Below are 10135 nucleotides of genomic sequence, written 5' to 3' on the forward strand. Positions count from 1 at the left end.
TTGGCTTGGAGCTGAGAGCCACAAACAGGACGTCAGAAAGTTTTGAGAGAGACTAAAACGTTCTTGGTTCAGTCTTTTCATAGGATTTGTTGACAAAAGAAAACTATAGATCCAGACATATGCTTTAAATATAAAAATCTAAAATTCAACTTACAACTACACCACTAGATTCCACTAAATCTAACACACTGGACATGTTAAACCTGATATATGGAGTTAACACTTAGAATCTTTGTGTGTTTTTCCTCTTTATGCAGAGCTGTATGAGATCTTCCTGTCCCGAGCCAAAGAGAAGTGGAGGAGTTACAGCGAAACTAGTTCAGTCAACGACAGTGAGAGTGGTAAAACTCAAACAAATCACTTATATAGATGTCATATTAAAAACTTTTAGCCGTGAATATTCAGGTCTGAGATGAGCCTCTACTGGCTAACAACTGAAAACAGCTGTCTAGACTGAAATAACACGTTGAATCTTTTGTCCTCTGTGTTTCTCTGTTAGAAGGGGCGTCTCTGGCTGACAGAGAGTCCAGTCTGGACCTCATCAAACTGGACATTTCTAGAACCTTTCCCTCTCTCTTCATCTTCCAGAAGGTAACAGAAGGAAGGAGTGTGTGTGCTCTTGTATTTCTACCATTGGGAGAACCAGGTAGTTTTAGAATTTCATAAGAGAAAAGCCCGGCACTAATGGAAGGTATCAAATTTTACCTGTTGAAAGCTGCAGAAAAGTCTTACTTTGAGTGAGTTAGTCCTTCATTTATTCTTCTCTTCCTCCTCCATCTATCTATTCATCTCAACTCTCTCTTTTCTGTCTGCAGGGCGGTCCCTACCACGACCTCCTCCACAGTGTACTGGGGGCTTACACATGTTACAGACCAGACATTGGCTACGTGAGTTTACTGTTTCTTCCACCATCAACACTAATAGTCGATGTTCAGCTGTTTACAGACAGAATTGAAATTACTGACGATTTGATTGTCTTTACATTGAGACATTTGGTGTCCAGCATTTAGGCCTGGGTATTGTTTAAATACCAGTTGAGATAGACCTGCGCAAAATGATATTATTTTCAAATTGTTGTCAACAAAACACATTTTTCATTAACAAAAGAAGCCAAAAATCAAATCAAAAAACAGAAACGAAATAAGTTAGTAGTTTAAGTAAGTTTCGACCCATCCGTAGCAGGAAACAATGGCGGCTCGCCTGCTCACACACAATCTCGTTACAGCTACAGTACACTGAAATATGTTTGTGAACAGATTTGAGGAGAGAAATAGTGAACGCAGTAACAGAATTTTGCTTCATATCTGATCAGCATTGCCAGTTTAATCTGAGTTTGGTGCATTGAGCTGGAATGAGGCAGCCCCGCCCTAAAGCATACCCTGCTTTATGGTCTATTTTACTCTAAATAGGACCATCATTTACTAAATGAATATCATACTGTATGGAAGACTGAAACTAGAGATTGAGACCATAAACTCATTAGAGAAGTAGGGTCATTTCTCCATAAGACTCAGTGCTTATTCTTTCAGATGTTTGTTGCAGCCGATGGAGCTGCCCCCTGCTGGCCATTGCGTAGAATGCATGTTTAAAACTCTTCTGCATTGGCTTCTCTTCACAGACCTTGAATCTTTGTCCAGTTCTATACTGTCAATGATCCCGAGTTATATTTAATGCAGCATGTTGAAATGGTCACAATACATCTCTAAGAGCTTTGACTCTCAGTTAGAACCCACACTGGTTGTTATTTTTGGTTATTCTAGATAGTGAGGAAGAAACATAAGGCAAATTGACTGAAGAGACTTAAAATTACTTCCTTGAAAATACATGTGTTTTGTTAAATCTGAAAGGACCAACTCAAAAGCAGCATGTGACAGTTGTATGCCATCATTAATATACTCCGTATTTGGGTTTTACTCAGGTGAAATATACAATAGAACTCAGTTTCAAATGTTTGAAAATCTCTACTAGGGATCGGCTCAGTAATTTAAAACAGAATGTTATCGGTTAAATTCATCATCCTTGCTACAGAAACACACATTAATCCACACACACAGTCCATGTTTCACGCTGATCTGGGGTTGGTTTGTGTGGCGTTTCAGGTCCAGGGCATGTCATTCATCGCTGCTGTGCTCATCCTTAACCTGGAGGAGGCCGAAGCCTTCATCACCTTCGCCAACCTGCTCAATAAACCCTGTCAGATGGCCTTCTTCAGAGTCGACCACGAGCTGGTACACACAGACACACACACAGACACAAAACTGTTATTCTGGTTACTCAGTTTGTTCACTTCAGAGCCTCGTCCTTCATCTCCTCTCTCTGTCTGTGTCAGATGTTGAAGTATTTTGCAGCCTTTGAGGTTTTCTTTGAGGAGAATCTGCCTCGTCTCTTCAGCCACTTCCAAACCAACAACCTGACCCCCGACCTCTATCTCATCGACTGGTGAGTTATTACCATTTTTATTGGTTATTGGTATTCTATTTTTTTTGCCAAGTATGGACGTAAAATAATGCATTCGTAATGGTCTTAAATTTAATATACTAAAACCTGCAGTAACCCTGATTTTATTTTTGTGTTCTATATTTCACAATGTTATTATATTCTAGTCTGTAAATGCACTGAGACCTAAACTTACTTACCTCGAATGAGAGTTCCATATAAGTATGTTTTTGTGTGTCTCTGTCCAGGATCTTCACTCTGTACAGTAAGTCCCTCCCTCTGGACGTGGCGTGTCGGGTGTGGGACGTCTTCTGCCGGGACGGAGAAGAGAGCTTGTTTCGGACGGGACTGGGTATCCTGCGTCTGTTCGAGGATGTCCTGCTCCAGATGGACTTCATCCACATCGCTCAGTTCCTAACCCGCCTGCCGGAGGACCTGCAGTCACACACACTCTTCACCGCCATGGCCAACACGCACATGATCAGCAGAAACCGCCGCTGGGCTCAGGTCAGCACCGCCTTCAGAGTCCAGGGCAAAGTGAGTGTCTCAGATTCTGAATCACAATAAACCAAAAACGTTCTGTGTTTTCTCTCAGGTGTTTTCTGCATTGATGAAGGATGGAAATAAAGAGGTGGACAAAAACAACAGCCCGGCTTTGAGAAGCTAACACTAGCTAACCTTGACGCTAATGCCAACATTCTTCAAACTTGAACTCAGCCGCGAACGTCATGACCGTCGGAGGTAAACGCTAGCTCGCCACGTCAGCACTTAAGCTAACAACGGAGGCTAGCTGTGAAGCTTGAAGCTACGTAGCCCGAAGCTCTCCCTCCAGAGGCTTAGCTACGGAGCTTGAAGTGAGCACGAGCCAGCCAGGAAGGTGGGAGCTGACGTTAGTGGCTGAACGAGCCTCAAACAAACACGAGCTGAGCTGAGATGAGACGAGACGTGCAGGAGAAGGAAGAAGCGGCTCCGGCGTTTCCCGAAATCTGTGTTGGAACCAGAACGGGAAACCAGAGCGGTTGGTTACTTTCTAAACTCCAACAGCCATTGTCAGTATTTCACCAGACAGATTACACTTGTGGAGAAGCGACTGGTTGTTTCTGCAGCAGTGTCACTATTGTACCAGCCGACCAAACCTGGAAAATTCAAACTGACTTTCAGATAACATTATGTGTTATATCCCCAGGCCAGCTGGGAGGGAAAGCCCAAAGTCCATGTTGGGACACAAACACCACTACACTAACACTGAGCATTATGCCCTGTGTAATTCTCAAAGACTCAAATTCTAATTTTCGGTGCTAATGATTTTCTAAAGGCTTAAAAAAAAAAAAAAGACCTCTGTGGTTTAAACGTTAATGTAGGGTCCTTGTGGTTTTGACTTCACACTATTATTCATTTGCTGCATTTTTAGCTTGAACCAGGCCTCTGGATCTAAAACTGGTGGGAATCTGTAGTAGCATGGCTGATGCTAATATCCCTGGTTGTAGCTGAGAAATCAGCCTCCCCTCCTAGCTTATCATATTTTTACATCTAGACAAAAGAACAAACAAACAATGGGACGTTTGGAAGCAAAACTCAAGGGGAAAAAGGCGCGGACATAATAATTTTGTACATTGTAGTCTTTCTAATCATTACGTAGGACTAAAATAATAATACACATCTCATTAGTGATCCTAAATAAGTTCATGCAGACTGTGAGTAATTATTTTGTGATTTTTATGCTTTATAGGAAATTAATTATTAAACGGTCCGCTGGGCTCAAGAAGTCTTTCCTACATGTATTAAATAATTTCAAAATGTCCTGAAATCCTGAATACAAAAATGTGACGGTGAATATAGAAGTTCACCGTCACTGCTGGTGTTTAACCGGACAGATTATTTTCAGATGATTTAGAGTAAAAAGTAAAACATCTGGTCTGTATCCCGTTTACCACAGTTAGCGACTCGTCAACATGAATTCATGAAATGTGGATTTATATCCAAATGGTCAAAATTCTCCGTACAAATCTTTACTGAGCCAAATGTAGAAGTGTTGGACCATTGCAGTTCTTAATCAGTGTTTCAGAGATCCAGATTTACCCTCAGAGCACTTTAGAAATGCAGCACTGAAGCTACATCATGAACCCTGGCTGCCAGAGGTGCAAGATACTTTCAAACTAATTTAACGGGGCATTAAGTGACTCATTGTTGTCCGTCAGTGGTTAGAGGGAATTAAACTAGACCGCCATGGTTTCCCGTAGGGTAGATTAGATAGTAACACATAGGCATCACGCAGAACGCAGCAACACTACTGGCTTGGCTTTCAGCTTTTACTAGTTTCTGCTTGAGAATGAAGCTTTTTATTCTTTGCATTCTTCTCGCTCGTTTCATCGTCTGTGAAAATGCAAAAAGAAACTTCAGCAATAGACTGAAATTGAAATCTCTGAACAGCTCTCGTACACACAGCATTTCCATATGAGGAAGTAAAAGGTTTAGTATTTTTCCCCTGGGAGATTGCTTATGTACTTGATTCTAACACCAGAATATCTTCCTCTAGAACTTCAGATTGTGACTAAAGGTAACTCCTCCCATGTTTCCTCTGTTGTTATGTTCTGTTGACAGTCTGCTGACTTTTTTTCACATCCCAATATGCTGCCCCCACTGTTTATTGGCGTAACTGCAAATTGAACTCAAGTTAAAGCAATTAGCCAATGAAAAAATTAATTGACTAACAGTTATTTTTAATAATTATGCAAACATTCTCTGAATCCAGCTTCTTAAATGTTTTTCTGCTTCTGTTTATATTATATTATTGTAAATTGACTTGATTTTTGATTTTACACTGCTGGATGGATAGAACATGTCCAGACATCATGCTGGGTTCTGGGACATTTATAAAAATATTTTCTGACATTTTTATAGTGAAAACAATTAAGGCTGCGAATTACGATTATTGTCGTTATCGATTCATCTGCTGATTGTTTGCTCTAAAAATGTCAGGAAAGTTATGAAAAATGTCTGACAATTTCCCAAAGCACCAACAAACAGTCCAAAGCCCAAAGATGTTTAGTTTACTGTCATAGAAGTCTAAAAAACAGTAAATATTCCCATTTGAGAGGTTGGAAACAGAACATTTTTGCTTAAAAACAATGAATTCATTTTCAGAATAATTGCAGATTAATTGTCTTTAGAGCTGAAACAATTTGTTGATTTACAGAAAACGTGTTCCATTAATTGAGAAAACTGCCAAATGTAATGATAATGAAAATAATAAGTTTTATGCAGATAAGTCGCATTAACTCCTAAGCACGCACACATCCAGCACTCCGAATGAACAAAGGATGCTTCTATCGTGCACACAGATGTTGTCATTGAAAGCAACAAAGATCAGCCTGTGCTTGAAGCCCAGAGTGATTCCCTGTATGAGTGATCTCAATCTGGATTATAATCCAGTAGACACAGTACGTCGCCCTGTCAGGGCCTGTTGTGGCCTGTTGAAGTGCTTTACGTCACCTCTGTCTCTGTCACTTTGTGTTTTAACACTCCTTTGATTTACACACACTATAAATGTAACCTTCACCTCCATTTCATCCCTACCTCTCGATAACACACACACACACACACACACACACACACACACACAACTAATGATACTTTCCACTTACCCACCAGCAGATGCGCGGGCCTTATAAATGTGGACCAACAGCCGCTTTGTAGTGTTAAAGCAGAAAATTCACTGTAGACAGCAGGCAACCCTGGAGGAAGAGAGAGGAAGAGGAGGTGGTAGAAAGAAACAAGAGACACAAGGGGAGACACAAGGTGAAAGCTCAAACAGAGAAAGAGCAACAGGACAGCGATTGCTGTTGCTGCTGTTGTGTAGAGCCATAAAATGGAAATACTTTGAGAAGAGTTTGAGCAAAGGCAGCGAGAGGTGTCGAGCGTCAGAATGATCGAGGAGAGACAGTTAGACCTTTTCCTCCAGGTTGCTTCTTCTCTGGTGATTTTTTCTGCATCTTACCAGTGTTACACACCAAATGACTCCATAAGTAGGGGTTTGTTGCACATGAACCGACCAGAAGCCAGTATGCAAGAGTGCAAGATGACAAACGAGTTAGTGTTGTTTTAGGGGGACAAACTCACCATCCAACTGTATTGTAGGTGTTTGTATGAACTGCCAAACGCTGTGTTCATTGTAGAAGTGCTGTAGATTCAGTGGAGGTGATACTTAACTAAAAATATTATTTTACACTAAATGTAAAATGTTATCTGTCTCAGCCATTTAGGAAGTTAACTGAGGAAGTTGACTAAAGTGTTAATGGAGCACTTGGCAATAAAGATAGAGACTGGGAATTAATTCAGGTTATAAATACATTTTCCCCAGATGGAGTCAGCGATTACAGCCGTTCCAAGCAGCATGGTTTCATACAGTTACAGTCCCATTAACTCTAAAGTCACATAATAAAAACATGCATCAGCCAACGCATGTTCTTCAAGTCTACGGACAATTGAACAAGAGGCCTACACTGGTTCCTCAGTTAGAAACTGCACTATCTGCTCTATTCAGCTTCTCAGGGCGACTGAGGTTATTGCTGATAGATAATAACTACCACATTCTGCAAACTTTCAGAACACCTCCAGTTGGTCTACACACTTCAGTTCCTTTCATAATGAATCATAGAAGGCAAGATGAAAGAAATTAGCACTTTGTGAACATTTTTTGTTTTTGCAGGTACACTAATTACAAGATGCTCAATAATGAACTTGCAATAATGCAGAGAAACAAATCTTTTTCCATTAAGGTGATTTCTCATTATTACTAACATCAGTTTGCAGGTAATAGTTAATTAACAGGTTTCATTGCCAGGGTTCCATCTTAAATCTTTTTTTAACTTCAATAACAAAACTCCAAACACAAATCAGATGGACTAATGTGACCAACGTGTGGTTCATTTTTGTATGAAAACACTTTCTGAATCCCTATTCTCAACACATCTGTGAGTTTGGGGCAACACAAGTTTACAGTGAAGTAAATGAAGAGCGTATTTTATTCTAGAGGGGTAATAACCTTTTATCTCCAAACTGTCAACAGCCTGGTCTGTTACAGCCTGATGGACTGTTGATGGATCCTGAGAAGGTTTCCTTAAATTGAGAATGGAAATGGACAAAGTTGGAGTTACATGGTTCTTAGATAGCAATATCTATTTGCCACCCAAAAATCCTCATGTTGACAACATTGAATTTAACAAGTAACTCTGAATTTTAATAACAAACAATTTCTGATTTTAAATTGGTTTTGTCTCTGTTTGGAACGTGTAAAGTTGTGGGTGAAACACCTGCATGTTTTAATAGCAACAAGGCCTTTTTTTATATGACAGATATTTTTAAATTGAGCCTGTAGATTGTTATGGGTTTGTTCCAGTATTATGTACACAATACACTATTTGTTGTCACGTCAGTTAATTGCAAATATTCTGTTTGTGCAAAACAGTTTTTACCATAATGCTTAACGAAAAACAAAGTCAAATCAAATTCAATTATTATAGTGTTACAGCAAATTATGAATTAAAGCTGCAGTAGGTAAGTTTTATAAAAATAGATTTTTGTCATATTTGCTGAAACTTTCACTATATCCTGACAGTAGTACACGAGACAGATAATCTGTGAAACAGTCAGGTTCCTCTGACTCCTCCTAGTGCTCCTAATGGCATCTGCAAGAATCCACCAGGCCTGAATGAAAACAACCAATCTGAGCTGAGTGTTAGCCGAAAGTTACCTACTGCAGCTTTAAACATGCAAGGAAAAAACATTTTGATGTTTTCAGACTGTATTGATGGGCGGTAATGATGGTAAACATCAGCTGCTGTCGATGCATATTTAACGTTGAGAAGTAAGAAGATGTGTAACCCCAAATAGACACACAGATGTGTTGAAGCTGAAAGAGGATATTATCTGTGTGTCTGTACTCGTTCACTCTGTTAGACTCCTCAGTTTGGATATAAAAGTGCAATATGGTCTTGGGTTTAGGCAGGAGATACATTGACTCACTCCAGATTATTGATGAACTACTCAGACAGCTGCAGAGGGAGGACGAGATTAATGTGATATCCCCCCATATGTTCCATGTATTCATTATATTTAAGTTCCCACATTGATTAAGTTGTATTTTTTACTTTAATGTAAATTCATTTAGATTTGTTTTTTGTTTTATGTGTGTTTTCTTGTTTTCTTGTCAAATTTCAGTGTACAGTTTTTTTCATAATGCCTTACAGGTGATGTAAATAAACTGTAAAAATGTTTGTTCTTTTCATATAATGGCCACTAGTCAAATGTGTAAATAAATATCTCAAGCAAACTGAGTTCTGTCCTTTTTAAATTTAAACTTAAAGAAGGATTCAGCATGGGTTAAAAGAGACATTTGCTGACATCTACAACAAATTACACATTTTAAATGTCTTTGCAGGAAGCGTAAAGGTTCAACTGATATAGATCATTTTCTAATATGCAACTTTGCAATACAAAGTCCTGCACATAATCACAGAGAAATTTAAATAAATCACAAAATTCTGTCATAAATAACACAAAGTAAGGTTAAGTCATCTCGAGTAGAGAACTCTACCTTTTTCTGGTGCTTTGACCTAATGATCAGCTGTCTGAAGTCCACCGAAAAGGGGTCAAAGAGGACACGATGAAGACCATGAGCTGTATGTATGTATGTATATGATTTATTATGAATTATACACAAAAACCTTAACTTCTTCTGCATACTGTATGTAACATATAAAACAACAGGAACAGGACAGCAGTGGATTCTGTTTGCCGTATAAATAACAGCACATGATCATAATACTGTGGCTAATAGCTTTCACTATTATGTGTCCACCACTGTTAGGTGGTGAATCTTGTTGGGTTGCCAGAAGTTATCCTTGTTAATAGCTTATGATGACTACACTATGAACCATTAATTAATGATTATACATTAACATGAATAAATCATTAGTTCCAACTTGTTTTCATTCAGGCCCGGTGGATTCTTGCAAATGTCATTAGGAGTGCTACGAGCCAGAAAAATCAAATTTTTTAAGGCCCCGTCGTCCAACCAACCAATCTTATACAGCCCTAATTATAGCTGCAGTAGGTCACTTTTATAAAAATATCTTTGACTATGAAGACTGATATACAGGGTAAGCTGCACGTCCCGGTGTTTATACCCATCCAGCAGGCTCTAGCAGGTGTCGGAACCATGATGTGAAATATCTTACAGAATTACACAGCTTCAAACTGCAGCTGCCTCAGCCCTCCCAGTGATGAGAGAGAGTCTCTTCTCCTCACCTTAGAGAACCTTTTGAGGATCTACGGGGAACATTTTAGATTGGTAGGTCTACGAGATGGAAACAGCGTTTTCAAAACAAGATATCGGCCATAGAGACGTCTGCCCTCTTCTGACAGGACAACATACGATAGATAGGAAAGGGGATGGCAAAGGGCCACAGGCCAGACCTGAACCCATGACCGCTGCAGCAAAGACTCAGGAATATCTAATGCTACTGATACCACTGCTGCCACAGATAACGGCAACATTTTCTGGATTGTTCTTGTTTTATTTTTGTTATTGCAGTTTTACTGTTGTACCTCTTCGAAAGCTGCTACTATACAATTAGTGCAGCTACAATTAATATTGCCATTCATTAATGAATTCAGTGTTCCATATACACCAATCGGG

The 10135-nt window shown here is 39.4% G+C and overlaps 1 protein-coding gene across 1 annotated transcript in view; it reads left to right on the forward strand.

Annotated features, from left to right (window-relative positions):
* The window catches only part of tbc1d12a (TBC1 domain family, member 12a), a 28853-nt gene extending 20086 nt beyond the window's left edge, over positions 1-8767 (forward strand). Inside the window, exons 7-13 of the mRNA XM_051418059.1 lie at positions 258-341; positions 500-591; positions 816-887; positions 2100-2228; positions 2330-2439; positions 2685-2943; positions 3032-8767. Coding sequence (XP_051274019.1) covers positions 258-341; positions 500-591; positions 816-887; positions 2100-2228; positions 2330-2439; positions 2685-2943; positions 3032-3103 — 818 coding nt within the window. The 3' untranslated portion in view covers positions 3104-8767. The remainder of the gene's footprint in view (positions 1-257; positions 342-499; positions 592-815; positions 888-2099; positions 2229-2329; positions 2440-2684; positions 2944-3031) is intronic.
* The last annotated feature ends 1368 nt before the right edge of the window (positions 8768-10135 follow it).

The sequence above is a fragment of the Dicentrarchus labrax genome, unplaced genomic scaffold, assembly GCF_905237075.1.
Source record: "Dicentrarchus labrax unplaced genomic scaffold, dlabrax2021, whole genome shotgun sequence".
Taxonomy (NCBI): domain Eukaryota; kingdom Metazoa; phylum Chordata; class Actinopteri; family Moronidae; genus Dicentrarchus; species Dicentrarchus labrax.